This window comes from Pelobates fuscus, chromosome 6 (assembly GCF_036172605.1).
Source record: "Pelobates fuscus isolate aPelFus1 chromosome 6, aPelFus1.pri, whole genome shotgun sequence".
NCBI lineage: Eukaryota > Metazoa > Chordata > Amphibia > Anura > Pelobatidae > Pelobates > Pelobates fuscus.
This window is the reverse complement of record NC_086322.1, coordinates 120,112,530-120,134,710: the sequence shown is the minus strand read 5'-3', so window position 1 is coordinate 120,134,710 and position 22,181 is coordinate 120,112,530. Positions and strand designations below refer to the sequence as shown.

General features: G+C 38.9%; 1 protein-coding gene across 2 annotated transcripts in view; it reads left to right on the top strand.

Moving 5' to 3' along the window:
* The first annotated feature begins 5,985 nt into the window (after positions 1 to 5,985).
* The window catches only part of TLL1 (tolloid like 1), a 101,149-nt gene continuing 84,953 nt past the window's right edge, over positions 5,986 to 22,181 (top strand). For both annotated transcript variants that reach the window (XM_063458198.1, XM_063458197.1), the window contains exon 1: positions 5,986 to 6,293. In XM_063458198.1, the coding sequence (XP_063314268.1) occupies positions 6,140 to 6,293 (154 nt within the window). In that variant the 5' untranslated portion in view covers positions 5,986 to 6,139. The remainder of the gene's footprint in view (positions 6,294 to 22,181) is intronic.

Here is a 22,181-nt window from a genome sequence, read left to right as displayed (position 1 = left end):
TTGTTTCTTAACAAAACCTTATAAAAAAAATATCTAGTCATTGTGAGGGCTACAATGCCACCCTACGCTATAAAAGCCTATTGTACATTTCTTTGGAATGTGTTGAATGTTAATAAACAACCCAATAATCCTTCAAACAAACCAAGCTTTATTTTACTTTGTATGTATACAGAATGGTGCAAAACCATGGGTTTAGATATTGTAACTGCCCTTTGTGTAACACCACTTATGAAATGGAGTATATATTCATCAATTAAATCTCATCTGTCTCATCTACAAACAATCCAATGAGTAAAAAACAATGCATTGACTTGCTTGTTCTATATATATATAATCAGATAGGATTCAGAGTCCTGAAAGGATTATGTGATCTTTTGCTATCTGACTTGTAGGTACACTTAATTGTTTACAAAACAGACTAATAAAATTTTCCATATGCAAACAAAGTAATCATGGTGGGGGATATAATGAATCCTTACAGTAAAGAAGAGTTGTAAATTAGTACTTAAAAATGTAGGTTGTTAGATAAGACCCAGTTGGTCATTAAGGTCTTTGCTTGATGACATCTCATTAACACAGCATAGGGTACTAGATAAGATATCAAATCTGACATCTTGCAAACAGACCATCAATTAAAAAAGTGGGAGAGGAAGCATTGAGTAAGCTAGTCTACAAAAGCAATTTTTATGTGCCCTAAGACAGTAATGGCAAAAAGGGTCACCTTCCTTCTTTGCATATTACAACTGTGTTTTGAGCCTCCATGATTATGTTTATTTTGCGCACATTCTGGCTCACTTTCTACACCAGAAAAAAGTAATATATGAGAACACAAGGCAGCAGAATAACTAACTGAGAGAAACCGCTCACGCACCTCACATTATCATTATAGAGCAGACATAAAATATATATTTCAGGCTCACAGCCTTAAAGAGACACTAAAGGCACTAAAACAAAAGCAGTTTTGGTGTATAGACCATGCTCCTGCAGCCTCGTTTCTCAATTGTCTGCCATTTAGGAGTTAACTCACTTTGTTTACATTGCCCTAGTCACACCTCCCTGGATGTGACTTACGTAGCCATCCTAAACACTTCCTGGAAATAGAGTTTAATGTTTACACTTCCTTTATTGCATATTCTGTTTAAATTAGAATCTCTTATCTCCTGCACTGGTAATAGCCTTCTTGACACCACAGAATCACCCTGTGTGTGACTAAAGTTTATTTAACAGAGTAGGAGTTAAAAAAAGAAAACAACCTTCTAAAACAAGTTAACATCTTATTGAAAACAAACTTTTACATAGTTTAGTTTATGTTATTGCACAGTGTGTTGAACTTAGAATTACTTATCGTCTGCTGTGTTCATTGACTGCTAGAGCCTGCAGCTGCCGCCTGTATACGATTGATTTAAAATAAAAACCATGTTTTTCATGGAGGCTGTGAGAATCACAGCCAAGGGAGGTGTGGCTAGAAACAAAAGTGATTTAACTCCTAAACAACAGAAAATGGAGAAACTACAGGTGCATGAGCTATACACCCAAACTGCTTCATTAAGTAAATGTAGTATTGATGCCAATAGTGTACCTTTAATCATGTATCTCATGATATTCTGAAGCACTGATACCATTTTTTAATATACAATGTTTAAATAATATATTCAAAACAGTCATGATAACATGTGAACTGTCAAATACCTGCTTACCCTCTATGGCATTCAAAAATATAGCCATGCTAAAACACTCAAAGCAAATGTTTTTTCAATGCGTTAATGGCATGAGTTCAGCCAACATTCACATATTAGATGCATCTGACACTAGGAATGTAATTGAAAAATACTGATTAATGATGCCAGGATTAGCACATTGCTTTGGAAAATGTCAGTATTTTGAAGAGTATTTGGTTTATCCTATTGAACTGCATCATGAACAAGCTGCATATGTAGATAGCTAATCTGTAGTTTTCCAGGTTAAGGCTGTGATTAAAATCGGTTATTGACCAATCCCCCTCTAATCAATGAGTTTGTTCCTTGCACATTTTAACACTTAATGCCAATTCTGCAAGGTCACAATACTTTCAATAATATTACCCTCCTCATCCATCTAGAATGTGACCATTTAAGTGCCAGATGATTTGATCATTATATTACAAAGAGAAGGTCAAATCACACACGCTGCATTAGTAAATATCTATTTAGATTAAAGGCATATTACATCCTTGTGTCCTTTCCCTATCTACACTTCGAGTGGATCGAAGTGCTAAAATAAGACACGATAGACATGGTGTGTATTTTTATATGTACTGAATAATTAAAGCATTGAGGATAAGCTTATCAGGTAGCATTAATAGGAAGCATTTTCTCTTGTCATCCCTACTACAAAGTAAAGCCACCATCCTGGTTATTCAATATAGGCCATGCATGCCCTGAGGATATGAATTAACCTTTTGAGGTGTTAAAATAATGGCCCTTGGTAAATTAAAGTGCTACCCAGTACTTAAAAACATGAGTTATCACAGTGTTCTTTATAAAGAGTATGGTTTCAATAGAGAACTTGCCAGGCAATGGAACTAGAGCAGTCAGACAGCTGATCAAAAGCAGGGAAAAGGAAGATTACAAAAGGTGGAAAAGGGGGTTACATAAAACGGTTAAGCGCAGGGTTGTTAAGAGAAATATGGAGAGTTTATGAGTTTAAACGAAATAGGTGAGATAAGAGTGAGTGTTAAAATAACTAAAAGAAAAAAAACATGGATACAAGCTGTCAAAACACGGATAGATGATTTAAAAGAAATCAGGTTAATAAATTTAACGTGAGAAAAATTACTGCTTTAAGACTAGGGTGTGAAATGGCCCTCAAGTCTGAGAAATATAGCTCCCTTAGAAATCCCTCTTCTCTCTGCTGGTAAAGCAGGGTAATAGGAGAGCTTAGTTCAAATCAGCTCAGCTTCTTTGTCCCCCCTCTCCTCTGATTTGTTCTGTATTATTAAAAAAGACGTTCTCTGTATTATACTTGCTCCCCCTCTCTCCAGATGTGCTTTGTATTATCACACTCGCTCCCCCAGTCTCCTAATGTGATCTGTATTACACTGTGCAGGTGTTAACACATTATCATTTTTTTTTGGTAAAATACATGAATACAGAATAGGGGAAATGTAAAACAAAAGCAAAATGCTAATAATTTGAATATTGCTGTAAAAGAACTGGAATAATATTTTTTTAGGTAGGTCTTGTTATCATCATTCGATTTTAACTTGGCCCAGGGTAGTATAGTCAGGGCAGGTTAACTTATTAGGGACTGTTCACTCTTAGAAAATGGAGGGTGACGTAGGCCTAACATTTCCAATGCATCTGGAAACATGGCTGGTCTCTGGGTCTTAATCTAGCTACGAGTATAGTATTGCAAAAGAGCAGACTAGGGAACAGTGCAGACATTGGAAGGGTTTGAAAAAGTGGAGAAAGAGGGCACATACAATTGTAATTTATAGTCTGATGAGAACTCAGTTTAGTGAAAAAACCACAATGTATGATAACTGGATTGCTCATTTTCATAGTGTTATAGGTAGTGGGGATTATGTTTGTCCATTGGAGTAACTAAATGACCTTGTTTTTTTACTGTATGTATTGGGGCTGATGTGCACTGTGGTCGTTGCTGCCGCCCAGGAGTGATGGGAGTGAGCACAGGACTTGTTTTTTTGTAATTATGTTATCTTGGGGCATATGGAAATAATTGAAGTATTTTGCTCACGCACAGTAGGGACCTACCTTTCAACATTTCAAATGTTAGGGCTTGTGACCACAACAGGGATAATTTATGACCTAGTTCCTAGTACTATGTATTTAAATATACAAAGCAATTTAATACAAAGTCATATCAGTTCAGTGGAAATTGTTTATTGATTTTACTTACTTTTTTCCTTTACTATATTTTAATTGACAATGCTTTGGGATATATGTTGGTGGAATGCTGGTATTTTCATACAAACATTCTTTAACCCTGTAAAAGGGGCACACGGTTAGACCATTGCAGATTTAAGTTAAAAACAAAAACAACAAAAATCTCTCTGTTACAAAATAAGTGTTTTTTGGAATGTATGATATACCCTAGGAATCCAACATTACTGGGCGAAAACAAATCTAAAAGTATCCTTCCTGGAAAGACAGTATGATAAATTTTGTTACATTTGTCTTCAGAGATATTCATTCACCAGCATAAAATATTGACAGTAATTAGTATCAGCAGTAAACGGCTGGCCTTCAGATGAAGGCAGCTTTAACCCCTTTGGAATCAGAACAATGAAACTTCTGTCATGTATAGGCGTTTGCCTGTTGTTCCAAAGGGGTTAATGGTAGAAGTAGCTGATGTCTTAGAAGTGTACATAATATTGCACCTTTTTCATGTCTTTGAATCAAAATGCAGACTGGAAGGTGTTATTCTGCTCATTCAATAAACATGGCCCCAGGTAGACCAGCTGAACTGCAGACTGAGGATCCCAGCAGTACATCTGAAAGCAGTGGTGTCAAATGTGACACCCTAACGGGATTATAGACGTCTCCCAGCGACCTCCCCTCCCATCAGATTTGGGGAGGAGAAAAGGAGGGGCGTTCCACTGAGCTCAGTAAATCTCACCTTACTTAGCAAGGACTTTCAAATGTAATTACTACACTGAGATTAACAGCACAACTATTGCCCATGCATACCCACCATCCTACAACGCATCTGGGCTTTTATTTCCTTTTTAACCCTTCCAGGCACTGTGGAGGCTCCAGGCTTTTAAAGAGAAATCCCTGTTCACCTTCACATCCTTCGCTGCGTTTTGCTAGATTAAAGTAGATTACTGATCATCTCTGCTTTCTTTCCCCAAGAGATGCAGTGCTGCTGCTGAGCCCTGACTCCGTCAAGAGAGGCTGCACTATAGGCAACATTTTTGGGACATCGTTAGATAACCTGTGCCAGGTTGAAGCTCCATAATTTATTTTTATATTGAAGTTTTTTTTTTTGTTTTTTTTCTTGGTGTTGTTTTTTTTGTTTTAGTTTTTTTGCCCATACTTTAGCCACTTTTACACGTCTTGACTTGAGGCTTGCTTGATCCAAATCAATGGAGCTTTTATGTATCCTTCTGCAAACTAGGAATACTGCAAACTCTCCCACTCACTGCTAATGTTAAACAGGAACAGAGAAGACTCTCAGGCACACACGAATCAAACCAGACTGAAGATCATTCACAAGACCTGGAGATCTCACCTTTAGGTGTGTATATACTGCATAGAGCTTTTCTGACCTACTCTGGTGGACGTGAAGGGCTACTGTGTATCTTTCCCCCCTCCCCTAGAGAATGTTATGGAGAAGGTAGGCTGCAGGGTTACCTTAAGAGCAATTCAACCCTTCACACTGTATCTCTCATAAGCTTGCAACTGTCTGGTTAAAGGGACAGTGTGGTCTCCATAACAATCTACAAACCATGAGTGTTTTTAGAAGGCTATCAGGGGACCTGACCCTGATTGTATAAATTGCTGGGCAGGATGCTGACGAGTGCTTTGTGCTTGTAAGGTTTTGTTTATTTTCAGCAAGTTCTCAAAAAGGCATGGGAGGTGGGGTGAGTGAGTGAGTATGTATGTATGTATGTGTGTGTGTGTAATTAAGTTACTGTCCATCCTCTTTATGTCTCTATTAATTAATGTAGTTTTTTGTTTTTTTTTGGCTGTACAATATTCATAGCTTCTCAGATGAACTGCTGTGTGGACCAGATTTCAGAGAGGACAGGACTGTGTGGAGACACCAATCGGACCTGGGAGAAGTATCCAGATAAGAAGCTGCAACCACACAGCCTAGTGGCCTGGAGGCAGATATAGGGTGACTCTCTTATGTTTCCTTGGGAGCCCTATCCTTACCCCATCACAGTCAATCAAATCATTTTAAACAATCTCTGAAGCCCTGTTTAGTAGCGTTAAAGTTAGTTTGTGTTTGTTTTTTTTGGGGGGTGCGTCTGTAAAAAATCTTCTCATCTCCACGTGCTCCTCGTTTTACATCTGATGAGACCAGGAATACTCATTAAAATTACATCCTAGCCTGCAGCTGTGGGTTAGAAGCAACGTTATTTGAAGGCCTGCCACTGAACTGCAGCCATCAGTCTGTCTGTCTGTAAAGTGCAATGAAAATGCCTTCCTGGGTCATTCTCCTCCTGGCTGGATGGACCTTTTGTGAAAAGTTATGTTTGTGCTATGGGATGGACTATGATTATTCGAACTATGAAAATGAAGAGGAAAAGCCAGAGGGCATTGATTATAAAGATCCATGCAAAGCTGGTAAGTGATGATATTTTTTTTCTTTTCTTTCTATCTTTTTGTTTGGTAACCTTCAGAGCACAGGGTGATGTTTGATTATGTTTAAGAATATTGCATTTGACAACAAGGATATCTACTGTTTCCATCCTTTTTTCTATTTACTTGTTTAGGACCCTGTGGTATCTCCTACCGGAAAAATGGTTCTGTTTTGGAACTTGCCTCAATCAGTGATGTTTACTAATACAGTAGCAAATGGACAATCCATGCTCTATATATTTATAAGCAAGCAAACATATACATTCTTAGTAAATATATGTCTTGTATACTAAAGCAGGTTGACAAACACTACCTTTAATTCTATGGTGTGTGTGTGTGTGTGTACACACATACATTTAAAAAAATATATATATTTTTATTTGGTCTTCCTGCTAAAATGTGATTTTATACAATCTGAAGGGTAAAAATAGCTGTGTTTGTAAAGGAACACTCCAAACACCATACCGGTACAGTGTGCTGTAGTGGTTTGGTGCCTGGAGTGCCATGGTGTTTATTGTGAAGCATTGACTTGCCTCCTAGGGCCTGCCACACTCCTCTATTTGCCTCTAGTACTGATTATGAAAGCTGTTTTCAGCCAATGAGGCAAGCCCTGGGCTATGTAGTGGTAGTGGTGGTGAGGAGCAGACGCCAGGTATGCATAATTCCCATGGTTTGATGGGGTGCACCATAACCACTCCAGAGTGCTGTAGTGGTTGGGATGCTTGGAGCATTCCTTTAAAAATTCTCCAACTTGGCAGTAGTCCCAACTTGGCTATTTTAATATGTTTTGCCATTCTGTTTAATTACAGTTCAGCATTTGGTGAATAAACCTGCAAATTTTAACTTCTGGAAATGTCTTGTGCATTGAGAAAGCTGCTCATCCATGTATAGTCTAGTTAGCAGGACTGATTGCAGTTTTTCTGCGCATGTGCTCAACTCTTGTATTGACTGGGAACATATGTTTGGATCTTTTATACCGAAGGTGGATTGGAGCCTGGGAATAATTGGTTTAATTATTTTATTACGTGTGTATAATATCTATATCATTTATAAATACCACTGGTAACTAATTAAAAACAGTCAAAATACCCATCCAGATGTGAATGCATTTGATGCTTGAAATATGACCTGGCTGTTTAAATCTATAGTTGCCTAATTTTCTTGGAGAAAAAAGGTGTCTTTCAGGTGTAACCTTACTACTATTAATATTTATAGCGTCAACATATTCTGCAGCGCTTTACAATTACAAAAAGGAATTTCTGAAAAATTGCAAATGACATACACAAAATAACAGGCAAAAAGGGGAGAAAGCCCTGCTCAAACATGCATTCAGTATATAAAAGACATCACCCTGATGGTGAATCTCAATATGTATTTTGTAAATCTTTCTAAAAAAGAAACAAAAGTGAACATGTATGTAGCATTTAATGTGATCACTGTCATTTTAGCCCAGATTAGTTGCTCCCTCTGTAAACCTGCACATGTCACAATATTATGTGGGACAGTGGAGTATCTTCCTGCGTATTTCATTTAAATTGGCTTCTAGTATGCTTTAAGTGAAAAGATCTGACGTCTGCCATCTGTTTTTGACAGCTGAAGTAGATAGAGGGGCCTAGGAGTTTTTAAATAATGTATCTCTAGTTGTCTTTTATATTTCAGAAAAGTGGTCAATATGACATCTAAAGGAAATTTGCCACCCCTCTCTATGGAAGTGGCAGTTCTTTATCCTCTCACCCTAGTAAGCCCTTGGGCATATACTAAGAAAGTAAAAAACAAATAAAAAAATAAACTACAAAATGTACTATTATCCCACAATGTACACACAGGCATTCCTTCAGTATTTTATGAATGCACAGCAATGTGGGGTATAAGGTAAACATAGGGAAAATTGTGGAATCTATAGATTAACTGATTTTATTGTGTGTTTCAGAACTCATATACAACCTAATGGGTGTGAGTACACTGTGCTGTTATAATCGTTCTTGATGGAGGACAATATACCGCCCCCCCATCCCTCTTTTGCCTCCATTGAGCACTCAAGGGTTCCTCTTTGTTGATGAGCATGTCACATCCATACAGAGTTTCACATGTAAAGAGTGAGCTGGGTGTAACGTTAAACAGAAGGAGGAGGTGCTGTCTGCTTCCTTTTTTTGTATGCTTTATTACATTCTGATATGTAGAAGAGGTTACTGTGCTGTCTCCTGTGTGTCTGGTACAGCCACAATTGTTCCATACAGCCTTGATTACTGTGGGCCCTTGACTACACGTGCCACTGATTTTCCTAATGCTGAGCCGCAGGGAGGGGGTAGCTTATCCTGTTTATAGAGAAGCTATCATAATCCTTCAAATACGGGTTTTACCAAGGGACTGTGTAAAAGATTGTTTCATTGGCACTCAGCATATCTTTTCCTCCCACAACAATGTTTAAATTTACAGTATTCGTGACAAATGACTGAACTGTTCCCTATCGGTGCTGGTTCTAAGCAGTTGTAGAACACTGTTAAAACCCTACCATTCATCCATTCATTGATGACTTGTGTTATGTTCCTGATTGATTCTGTTTTCAGGTCATTGTCATTTTTTTTTTTTTTTTTTTTTTTTTAATTCTTTATTTTTTATGAAATTCCAAGATGAGATTGCCAATGCTTAGGGAGGAAAACGTCTTAAATAACTATGTATGATCATCTGGTTACTGAAAATTATCTGCTCAGAATTGTTTTACTAAAACCAGGATTTGATAAAAAAAAAAATTGGTCTCCCATCGGCCTCATGAAGCTGTAGTATATAATCATCAGGAGCCTCTTGCTTACCCCCTGCTTGGTCAAAATGCATTCCCTGACACAACCCTTTTTTGTCTGTGACAGACAGTAACCAACATTATCAAGCTGACCAGATTTGGAAGCTATGAATCCAAAGCAAACTAGACTGCCCAGTGCCCCAAAGCGTAATTTCTGTTACTGCTAAATCATGCTAATTTATATTTCCATTTGAGACTATTGGCCCATGCTGAGAGCTAACTGTTTTGCTATCTTCCAAACACAAGATTAAGTCACAGCCTACAGCTTGGAATGTGTACAAGATGTGCAGATGGCTTTAATTTTACAGGGGTTTACAATATACTATAACTGGTAATAGTTTAGAGTACCAAAACACTTTATGTGGCAATGCCTCCTTGCTCCATAATAACCCTTTAATGTTTTCAGCTTTGTGTTTTAGGACACTCTGCTTCATGCGACTTTTACATTTTAAACTTAATCGCCTTTCCTATATTATGTTGCCCTGAGGGTAGAGGTGTCTGAACACCTGCAGTGCCAAAGGGCAAACCACGGCCCTCTTACAGGGTTTGACTCAGGACATAGTGGCACATCTGTGTACAGAGTAAGCACATTAAACGGTAGTGCAATATTGCAAACTCTGTCCTTAGTAGTAGTTGATCAACACACTAACATTTATTTCAATTACTCCACGGTGAAGATAGTTTACTTTATATTAGAAATTTCTAGCTAATATTTTCTGTGAATTCTGGGGGATTTGCTGTATGTCAGGGTTGAAGTTGGATACAAGATTTCTTCTGTTCCTTGAACAATGGTGAAGATATTATTTGTTTTTAACTTACTTTGCGATAGTAATATTAAACATTTTAGAATCTACATGGACTGCCACAAAATGTCTTAAATTGACATTTCAGACTGGATTGACCCATTTGTAAATGTTAGATTTGACGTGCAGCGGATTCACGTCCGTTTTTTAAAAATATCCAAAGTTCTCTCCTACCAAACCTCCTATTCCACCCCTCACCCTCCCCAACTGCAGATTGGAAACAATATACCCATGCAGGATGGTAAAAATAAAAAAACTGCATCCTACCCTACACATTGCACCTAGTGCGTGATTGACTGGCATACCCCTTTAAACCCATCAGTATTTTCTATTGATATGTTTTTGTCCTACCACAAAACGTTTGGAGAGTGGATGGCACACTTATTTTGGATTTTGCCCACTATACTGTGAACGGACTAGAAAAATAAATAAATAAATTTAGGTAGTTTATTTAAAAACTTTTTTTTCTCAAAATTGTTATAACACAAATTTTGCATTTGTTAATAATCTTGTTTCATAGTTTACGAAGGGGTTAAAATCATTCTCTATTTCATTCTCTATCTCTATTTTCATACAATGGCACCACAGGTGCCCATTTAATTTTTACATAGAAATCTTGGTTGGAGCCATGTTGGAGGGAGGGAAAGTTTTTGTGAAGTAAAGTGAGTGACCATTTCCTTTTGAAACAGAAAATCACATGAAAATCACTAATTTAGTGAACAGATCTGTGTCTAATGTTGTAAACACAAACATGCATGTAGTTTGCAACAGATATATGAACACATGGATAACTTACCATGTACTCTAATCCTGTTTTCAAAGACACGCATTAACCTACATGCTTAAATACACACAAACTTGGCACGTTATCATGCCTACAGATTCATATGGACACTTGTAGCCGAGCATAGTAATGTGTACACACTTCAGATTATTCACAGGAGAATTGCCGGTAATCTAAAGTAGAATAATAATTTAGGTCAAATAGAACATTTAAAATATAAAATAAAAAATAATTCTCCAAGTTAAGTGTTCATGTTGGCTAATCTGCCCTTACAATTGAAATGCACCTGAGCCCTTTTACACACATTACACTCTTAGACAAACACTATGCACTCTCTCTGCAGCCCCTAGACGCACACGCACTTTAAAGCTACATACACACTGTAGCTCTTCGACACGTATATTAAAACACAAACAGACCCTCTACTCACACAAAATCCTTCAAGAAGCCTCCTAACCCATACTACACCACAGGCAGCCTCCCCAGACACACACTCTTTACACGTCCTGTCCCACTTTTGCGCTCTGGTACACACTATTGGGGTCCCAGAGACCATTCACCTGTGAATAGAGTGCAAGCGTTTTCTTAAATTCACTTGTGCTGTGTAACATAAACACTGCATTTTCCTTGAGAGAGCTTTTTCAGCAGTGGTCTGTGCATGGGATGCCCTGGAGGGACATCAAACAAATGTGTATCATTGGTGATGACATGACCTGCGCTTTTTCCAACCCAAGCTCTCCTATTGGACTGCTCCACGTTTAAATGCTCGTGCCAATTTTTTTTTCTAGTTGGGACCTGCCCTGACACACTTACACAGGTACATTTTAAAGGATTCGATCTCTTCTTGCATACCAGTTTCCCTGGAAGTGAGGGAGTTGCTCTAGCCGCATTCCCTGGGGTCTATGTCTCTTCTTCCACCATGCAAGGTGTGGGTGCAGATGTTTGGATAGGATGTGTCATCCAGGTGATCTCTTCACCACATGCTTAGAGGGTACATGTGTGTAAAAAGATGCAATTGTGTGGCTGTCACGCAGTCTAACGGAGCGTGGAACCTGGCACCCAAGATGTCTGTGTATGTGGGAATTGCGTGAACATGGCACTCTACCATGAACCTTGCTCAAAAGTTCTTTTCCACCTGTCACAAGTTGTACAGGTGTTTGGTTTTTCGTTTGCCTTCGTGATAATGTTGAAACACTATTTTAAAAGGCTCCCTGGTATTTTAATTGCATTTGTCCACGCAATTAGCATGTTTCTAATTGTAGCACTGCTGAACACTTCAAAGTGACACACAGTACCTATAAGTAAAATCTTGTATAGTTAAGTACACATAAGGAATATGTGCCTGTGGACCTCCCCCTCCCTTTTGAATATAGTCTATCTGTTTTTATATTCCTGTGACCTGATCATGATTCAGAATCCGGTTATAAACGTAATTGTATAGCTGGCAAAAGATTGAGTGCTTAGCAAGATCTTCAAGCCTTATGGTGTTCAGCAGTCATCCTAAAAGCTGTAGCTGCTACAGATCTGCGTGGCGACTCAACCTTGCAGCTCTAAATAGGATCATATCTGAAATTGCTGTCCGTCTTCTATCTGTACTATTTTGTACGAATGAAGACTCAAACATATTTTTCTGCTTTTTTTTTTTTACCCACATATTGCTTAGTTTGTCTTTGAACATAAGCTACGTAGGCAATAAACTGCTGTATCTTGGTGACCATGGAGAAGTTTAAATGTGCATGTTGGATATATATGCTGAAATATATTGGCTGACATTCAGGTTTACAAATTTAATTGTACAATTGCAATTGTTAAGTCACTTAAAAAATGTGATTCTTTGTTGAACTAATTTGCTTATGCCCACCCAGAATCCTTTGCGGTTGCAACATCGCTGCAGTTTTGGGATTTCTGTGGGAAAAGCAAGTCTTATGGCTTGACTGGTGTGCAGAGTTTTGTTTAACATTGTATTAACTATCCACAGACATCAGGTGGAAGGGGTTTTCAATCACAATTTTTCCCCACCATAACGTGTGTGTGTGCCAAGAAAATAATTTTCATAATTCTAATTTTGAATCTATGAGAAAATGGATTATTGCAGAAGAAATATTATTGGATTTTGCCCATTTTGTCAAAAAGCCATGCTTTTGAGGAATATGGAGTGTGTGTGTGTATGTGTGTATATATGTATATATGTATGTGTATATGTATGTGTATATGTGTGTGTATATGTATATATGTGTGTGTGTATATATATATATATATATATGTATATGCCAAGAAAATTATTTTCACACTCCATATTCCTCAAAAGCATATATATATATATATATATATATATATATATATATACACACACTCCATATTCCTCAAAAGCATAGCTTTTTGACAAAATGGGCAAAATCCAATAATGTTTCTTCTGCAATAATCCATTTTCTCATTATAGATTCAAAATTATAATTATGAAAATAATTTTCTTGGCAGTAAAGATGCATACTGGAATTGGATAACAAACAAACACAACCAACCTCCAATGCTTAACAATAGGAACACGTTTGAAGACTCTAGGTGTTATTGGACTCATCCATCAATAGCAGTTCTTTGGGCCAAGGAAATTCGAGGAAATCTTTCCATTGGTAATTTAAGTTCGAGCAGTGGGAAATCTTGTCTTTCACCTCAACCAATCTCAGATTATGTGTTTAAAGGAAGTTGGTCCTTAATATTGTAGGTAATAAAGTCAATATTCTTTGACAGGACTCCTTGTAGCATAATGGCTACAAGGTGAAAAGGGGAAAACTTAATTCTTCCTCTACAGTGTACTAGGGAAAATTCAGATGGAGCAAGTATCCACAACTGTCATCGCTCCCTTGTGCCCAAGAACAATTTTTTATTTTTTTTTATTTTTTTAAACCCCTTGTGACATGTGCCATGTCATGATACCCTTTTATTGCAGAAGTTTGGTCCTTAAGGGGTTAAATAGCAATTCTTCTTTTAAAAATAGCATGAGTATAAAATATTGGGGACTTGTATTGCGTGCGTGAGTTTAGTTATCGAAGGGCACGTTGACTAGCTGGATAATGGAAGCAATTTCTTGAGCTTGTTTTATCAGCAAAACTTGGTACTCCAAAAGAAATTAGGGCTCATTCCCCTCTCTGTATCCGCTTCATGGAGAGCATCTGTACAAATGAATGCAGATCAAATCTGCAGTGATCCTCTGCACACATTCTTAGACATCCTAGCCTGTAGGTAGAAGTAAAGACTTGAGTGTCCTCTTAATTTTTAGTATACCACAACCCCCACTCCTTGTAAAATGTATTTTTATTTATTTTTTGTGTTCGAAGTCTTTTTTTTAATCTTTTTGGCATGTTTTTTTACTTTTTTTGGAATCTGGCTGCTTTATATAGGAAAAAAAGATGAAGGAGCAAGGGAGGGGCTATGTCTTATTTAGATGAGATGTCCCTCACAAAAATCCTCACAAAAGTCTATTTTGTGAATGACCTCTCTTCTACACGTAAATGCCCATAGGGACTTGTATGTCTTTATCTGTATTTATTTCTAAAGTTTTTGTGAATTACATCCACTAGAGGTCTCTATAACACGTAATTCTGTTCCCTTGTGGAGTTTTAGTGCTATCTTTTTATTTAAAAAATGTTTTCTCCTCCTTAATTTGCAAGCTGTCAGCTTACACTGTGGAATAACATATTAAATATGGTCAAGGGGGGCAGAATACTTTAAAATATTAAGTCTCAGTATTTGTTGAGCATTGTTGGGGTTAAATACATACACCCAATAACCACTAGGGAATATTGCTATCTAAGTAAATGACATCTGTTGCTAGGTGGAGGAGCTTCAATTTTTTTTTTTTTTTTTTAAATCCTGAAAAGGTCACAAATGTATTTCCAAATTTCCTTTGGTCATGTAACATTCTACCATGGAATGCAACTGTAGATCCCTCACCCCTATGTGATAAAACTGCTGCACAAGCACCTGGAAACTTTCGTTTTATAAACTCCTGCTTCTTTTACTGAACTGCATAAGTAATTGAAGAACACAAAGTACAAGAATCTTTGCTGGCAGCAGCACTTTTTGTAGATCTGTAAATTCTGCAAACTAGTTTTAAATGATTATGATGATTAGCCAAATGTTACACAGATGCTTAGCTGTCAGAGGATTGAAGTGTTTTTAGAGATTGGCATCCATCATCTTCTAAAGAATTCACAATATGCTAGTGCAAAAAACGAAGTATGACAGTAGCTCAAATCTCTGGTAGGAGGTGAAAAATGCACAGTAGCAAGCAATTCAGATTGTGACTATACGATCTGTTACATGGTGAATATTTTTATTTTTTATTTTTTTTTGTTGTGTGTGTGTGTGTGTGTGTAGGTGCATCTGTGTGATTACTCCATTTCTATATTCCTAACTCCATTGTGCCTCTGTCAATTATCCACACGTCTCCTCCGTTTCCAATACAATTTTAATATAAAAATAAAGGGTTTGCTTACCCCTGTGCATTTTGTGAAATCATGGATGGCCAAATGCTTCTCATAGAGCAGCATTGGGAACACAATGAGTATGCATGACAAACAATGCACACCTATTAAAGCTTCCACATTGGGAAAGCATTACATTTAAAGCTTCCATGTCATGTGACACTTGGTCAGTGCAGCAGAAGCACCTCTAGTGGTTCTCATAATGACCGTCACTAGAGGTGGACTTAACCCTGCAATGTGAACCTGTCAGTTTCTAAAAATAAAAAAATAATTGCAATGTTCTACATTGTAGGATTAAAAGTGCTGGCATACTGCACCCAGAACACTTTATTGAGACAAGTATGGCTGACTATATATGGCCTCTCTTGAAAAAGTTAGAAAATGACTATCTCATTCAGACAGGGTAAGTCTTGTTAATATAGAAGAGAAATGGAACCTTGTTTCATTTATCCTTGTCTCTATTCCCATTGCCAAGTGCAAAATCCGCAATTAGAACGGAGTAATTTTTTTAATTTTTTTTTTTTATTTCCACACCAGGTAGACATTGGTTTAAGTGAAGTGACCATTCCACTTGTAACAATGCTTGGGCACCCTATCTTTTTGAAGTGGTTATGAAGCCTGGCATGTTTAAGTCCTCTCAACAGAAACTGTCAGATATTGTCGCGTGTTGGTGTAAGCACTCAAAGGTTGTGGTAAAAATCTGATCATGGCAGCCATTAACTGCATACATATTTCTAAAATGTGAGCTTTTTTTTTATAACGCATATAAAAGTATCGTATTGGTCGATTTCAATGGTTACTCCATAATAACTGAAGCAACATTAGAACTATATAAAGTCTCAATATCACAGTAATTAAACCCCTCGTCAAAGATTCCTTTTATGAATGGAATAGGCACTTGAGCCTCTGGTAGGGTAAGCAGTTTTCATAGGTGAAATGGATATGTGTTAAAGTAACACTCTAAGCTCTGACCATTTTGAAATTCAATTTGAAATGCTTGAGTTAACTTGACTCTGTATGTGCAGAGGTGCTGCCGGAGGTATAACTAGATTTGGCAGCCTCATTAGGGCATCATAAGAGGTCCAACTGATATCAGTTCTGTGCGTATTGGAGTGATGTCTGCACACAGCATGCTGGAAACAGACTTCCAATGATGTCACAGCCCATGCTGCCCATGTTCTTGAACTAGTCCCCCTATATCCCTCCCCTCCAGCGGGGTGGAGGTGAATTGGGCTGAGGGAAGAACTTGGCCTTGTTGCTGGAACAGAGGCATTTTTTAACTTTTTTATCTAATCAGACTTCTTCACACATGCACACTAGATTTTATATGGCTACATTATAAATAAATATTTAAAGTTCCTACCAAATACAATGCTAGTTTCTCTGTAAGATTATGGAAATATGGCAAACTCAATTTTCTTAAGATTTTATAAAAGTATTAGATGGTTTTAGCTGTTAATTTTTTTTTTTTTTAATTCTTTATTTTTGCGTGCATTAAAGTAACATAGATGCATTCATGGCCACAACGGCTCATATTCAACATGTCAAACAATTAAAACATAGATGGCTGTCATATCATAGCACTGTTTTATAATATAGGGTTATCTCTAGAGGAGAAGGTCTGTGTTGGTAACTGTAATGCCCTTGGTGAGGGTGAGGTGTGCCCGATGCTACTCTCTAATTATTTAACTGCCCTATAGGGCTACCCCTTCGCCTTGTATGAAGTAGTCATTCTCTGAGTGGTTTGCAGTGTTTCGGCTGGGGGGGGGGGATTAGGGGTGTCGTAGTGCAATGCGGGTTACATTGTAACGTTGCTAGACGGGCTTCTGCAACCCTATCTGGGTATTCATGGTATGAGTATGGCAGTTTGCCCATTCTAGGTGTGTTAGCCACTAGATGCTGCGGCTATACAGTGGTGGCTTCGTCGGGTCGCTATGTATGGGCATTGCATAAAACACAAATGAAATAAATGAAGTGTCTAAGGAAGTAATAAAGGGAACCATTATAGAAAACATTAGAAAAAACATTATAAAAAAAACATTAACAGCAGGTAGTGGTTCCGCTGATTTTTTTAGTCTCTGACTGTGTGAGACGGTCCGTCTACGTGGATGGTGGAATGGAAAGTGAGGGAAAGTCCCTGTAGGTTGGTTCGCTGGTGATTCTTCAAGTGGGGGATCCACCTGGGGAGGCCCTGGGAGGGTTCCGCGGGGTAAAGTCCCGGATAGTGTCGGGGTTCAAGTGGGCTATGCTCCGTCTGGGTGGCGGTGCTGCTTGTAAGATACCTGTTGCTTGTAGATGGGTTTCCAGCTCCAGCTTGTCTTGCGCCTTGTATATAGTCCCATTGAGGATGAAGGATACAGCACGAGGAGTGCCCCATTTATACGGTATGTCCTTGGCACGTAAATGATGCAAGAGGGGTTGGAGGTCTTTTCGCCAGGCTATTGTGGTCCTGGTCAGATCTGGGAACGCCGTCAGCGATGCCCCTTCGAACTTTAGGGGGGTTTTGCCCCGCAATGCAGTCGCAAGCGTGCTCTTGTCAGCCAGTGTCTGGAACCGCAGGATGAGGTCTGCCGTCGCTGCTGTCGGTGCCCTGGGTGATTTCGGCAGCCGAAACATGCCGTCAAGTTTTATTGATTTTACCCGCTTCGGCGGTAGTAGTACCTCCAACAGGCGCCTAACGTAGTGAGGTAAATCATCCAGGCCTACAGACTCCGGCACCCCCCTCAGCTTTAGGTTACACCGCCTTCGCTGGTCCTCCATGGTGTCAAGCCTGTTGCTAGTGGCGTTTTGCCATTTGACCAGGCCTGTGATTGTCTGTTCGAGTGCCTGTAGCCTTGTGTCTTGGGAGCTTGAGCTGGCCTCTAGCTGGGTAATTTTGATCGTGGCTCCTTCGACGGCCTTTCGATAATGGGCCATGTCAGCCGCCAAGTCTTTGCGGAGTTCCGCCAGCATGGTTTTGAGTTGCTCGGCAGTGACCGGGTCCCCGGGTTTCGGGGGTACTTGTCTAGTGTCTGTAGGTGGCCTGTAGGATGCACCCTCCAGGATGTCGGCAGCGAAATCCTCTGATGAATATGAGGAAAGGTCGTCATGCTGCGCCATTTTGGGCCACGCGGCCTGTTGTGAAAGCCGAAGCATCTCACCAATGTCCCTTCCGTGGGGGCTTTTTTCGGCTTTTGCTTTCTTAGATTTTCTACCCATGGTCTATTAGCCCGTGTTTGGGTGGTGTGTGGGGAGGTTTTAGGCTCGATTTCCACCATATATCTTCGCTTTTGATAAGTCAGAGACGGAGCTCCGAGAAAGTGCGTCCACTCCGTTGCTCAGTCGGCTCCGCCCCCCGTTTTAGCTGTTAATTATGCAACCTGGGAATTCTCGTCTAATCTGTATTTGTACATAAACCCAAAATTCTATATTTGTGATGGTATGCTAGAACTTTTCCTAGTAAACTGCTGTTTTGTGCACACCTAAGAGTTTGTTTGTAGTGGCATCTATTTATTGCCTGGTAATACAGGACCTTTTCATCTAGATTGCTTAACTGTCAAGTGTGACTTCAAATAAAATGAGCAGAGGGTTCAAACCACTATTCTCCTTAAAAATGCCCCAGGACCTAGTTTTTCAGACATTTCATGAATAGATAAATTAACATCAGAGGGAAATGACTCTGCATTTGTAGTGTCAATTATCCTTACTTTATTGGCATAATGTTTGTAAGACGGGTGTAGACTGGATCTTTTGTATTTATAAAAGTATTGAAGACAACTGAAAACAATCTAATTACAAATTACCATTGTACAGGCTTGCACAGACAAACAACTGTACCGCCTGGGTGTTGTGCATTCTCTGTGACGTCTCTCAGAATGTGGGTGGGGTGGCTATAAAGCTGCTAAACTGCTGCAGGTATAATCTGAACGAAGACTGGAATTTTCTTGTCCTGTACTCCATGCAAGGCAATGAAGTAGGCCTGGTCCTTTGTTGTTTATTTATATAGCGCCAACAGATTCCATAGCACATTTAAAGGGATACACCACTGTCTAAATATAACTCTTTAGTAGATATGCCACAATGAAAACATGCATATAGTTGTATTTATAGCATTTTATTTAATATAGGTATATCTAAAAAAAGGTTTGAGCAAAAGCTACTGATCTATTGTATGCAGCCTTTACCATGTCTCCCCTTCTATCCCCGCCCAGACTTTCTGTGGCTGTCCAATCACAGGCTTTCCAATGCAGTTTATTGAAAAATGATTGCAAGACGGGTGCTCTGGGGAATTTCCTGCCCCTCGAGTTTAGCTCCGCTGAGCTAACCAAACCAGGAAGTAACAAGACCGAGTGTCCTGACAGGTGGGGTGGATTATTATAGGAAGTTTACTTTTGTAATTTCTATAGAAATCTGACTTCTTATTTTCAAAAAAAAAAAAGACACAATCTTCACTCCTAAAATATTCTAGCTTGTTTAAGTGTTTAGATGTTTGGGGTGTGGGTTGTGTTTTTTTTTTTTTTTAATTTTTTTTTTTGCAATATTGAGTAATCTATTGCCTCAGATTAAAGGATTACATCTTTTGGTAAAGTACCACTTTGTGAGAAGGTCCAATTTACCTCTGCCAAGTCAAAGTTGTCCCTGCAGCCTGATCTTTCTTGCCTGATGTTCTTAACCTTAACCAGAGTGGGGGAGAGGAACAGAGCATTGGTCCGTTCTGCCATTGCCTGTCTGGTGCCAGGTGTGCACAGAATTGACATTAGCCAGCCTGGAACTTGGTGCTGGCTGGCTATTGCTCCTGCTTAAGGGTGGAGTGGCACCTTCAGCAGCTAAAAGGTAATCTCTGTATGTTTTATAGCCAAGTAACCTTTTTAAAGGAGAGTTGTCACTAGTTATCTGGAACGTTACACCATTGAATAAAACATTCACTGTGTGTTAAATCTTTGATTAAACCTTTTGAGACAAGTCAAATCCTGGGCGAATATTGAAAATGAAGAGGAAAAATGGAAACACAGGTGGGGGATGTTTACTATATACATTTGATGCAATGTAACTGCCACTTTTCAGAACACTTTAATAATTATCTCCCATTCTAGTTTTCCTCTACTCTGTATGCTTTCTGTATGTGTTGGTTGCAAAGGACACTGCTTAAAACAATCACTGACATTTGTCTGCTGAAAACTGGGTACCTCCAAACGTCACGGACCTCTAGACTCTAGATCAGGGGTAGGCAACCTTTTAGCAGCACTATGCCGATATAGGATTGGATGTCCCGTAGCGTGCCGGTCCTATTTTTTAAAATTGAGGTCTGTATGCTGCAGTATTTTGCTTTTGTTATTTATACTGTAATTGCTTTGTACATTTGTATTTGTGCAGATATGAGCTATTATATTGTATATGTTCAGGAGTAGTTTGTGGTATCGTGTATGATACATATGAATGTGGGCTGTGTATTGGGGCTGCTTGTGGAATTGTGTGTGTGGATGGATGGATGTGTCACATTGTGTGTTTGGTAGTGTGTGTATGTGTGGGGTATTGCATGTGAGAGGCTGCATGTGGGGTTGTGTGCATGTATGTGGATTGTTAGCGGGTTACGTTTGTGCGGATTGTGTGTATGTTTGTTTGTGGGCTGTTCCTATTATTTATATGAGGGGAGGGTCATTGTGCATTTCTGTGTATATCTAGCAGTGTGGGTGGCTTCCCTAGGTTCCAGTGGAGACCAGGCTGGCCAGGTACAGGTGAAGGGCAGGAGCTGTAATATCCACTGTGGGCTGCTCTACCACAGTGTGGATTTCTATTCACAAGTGCTGGGAGGAAGGGACCTGAGATCACTTACTCAATGTGCTGCAATGCATAAATTGAGGATTGTCCTTTTCGTATTAGCAGATATCTGAAGTTTCACTGGGACTCCTGATAGGCCAGAGCCTGTTTGGCTCTAGCAGCCTTGAGTGCCGTGCAAAGACACCTTGAGTGCCGTGCAAAGACACCTTGAGTGCCGTAGGTTGCCTACCCCTGCTCTAGATCCTACTTTATTTAGCTGGCTTCAAAAGACCAGTAAACCAGCTCTGTCAAATGCACATACTGACCAAAGTGAACCTGTGAAGTGCTTGTAAAATATTTCCTGTATGTGTAGCTCTTATAATTGTTCTGAATCTTTGTAATGACAGTTGGATGCTGAAGTGAAACACGTCTATTATGTAGATGCAGCAGTGGGGTCAGGCTGGGAAACCATGATTTATTTATTTTTTCGGTCAAACAAATCTGATCAGATTGGGTCCAAAGATGCAGAAATGTAACCTTTTCAATGAGCTTTAGTGTTCATTTAAAACAAAACCATGTTTGACCTGCTCTACCAGCAAAAAGGTAACGTTTTAACGGCTTCATCATCCTGCCACCATAGTGTGACATGAATGCGAAAAAGCAGCAGTTTAGGAGGAATCCTGTTAGACGAAAGCTTGAATTGCTTCCTCTTGCAATTGTATATTGTAAGAAATAAAATATAATTTTCTTTTGAAATCAACACTCAAATGAAATTAAATGAAAAAGGACTCACTCTTCACATAAAGCATATTTCAGTAAAGTGCTTTAGGAGTCTGGAGTGTCCCTTTGAATCTTCTAAACAGACATTCCATTCCTGTGTAATTCCACCCATCAACCATGCAAATGTGATGAAGGAATAGTATGTATTGTGGAAGACTTCTCTGACTAATGGGGATTGCTTTGGGCTTGTTTTTCTGTCTTGTCTTGTCTGTATCCTATGTTTTCTATGTCTCGAGGCCTATAGGTTAAGGGAAAGGAAAACAATCCTTAAAATCTTTTAGTTCACATAGGACCCTAGGGACACTACTACTCTTCCTACCAAATATTTTTTTTTTTTCACGTCTCCATCTCTGGCGTTACTGCAGAGACTTTATAACATGGCCTAAAACCTAACTGAGCACCATAGGAAAAAGTCCCACATTTGTAACAACGTTGCTACTCATTGATCTGTTCAACTTCTCCTACACCACTATTGATGTTAACCCATTC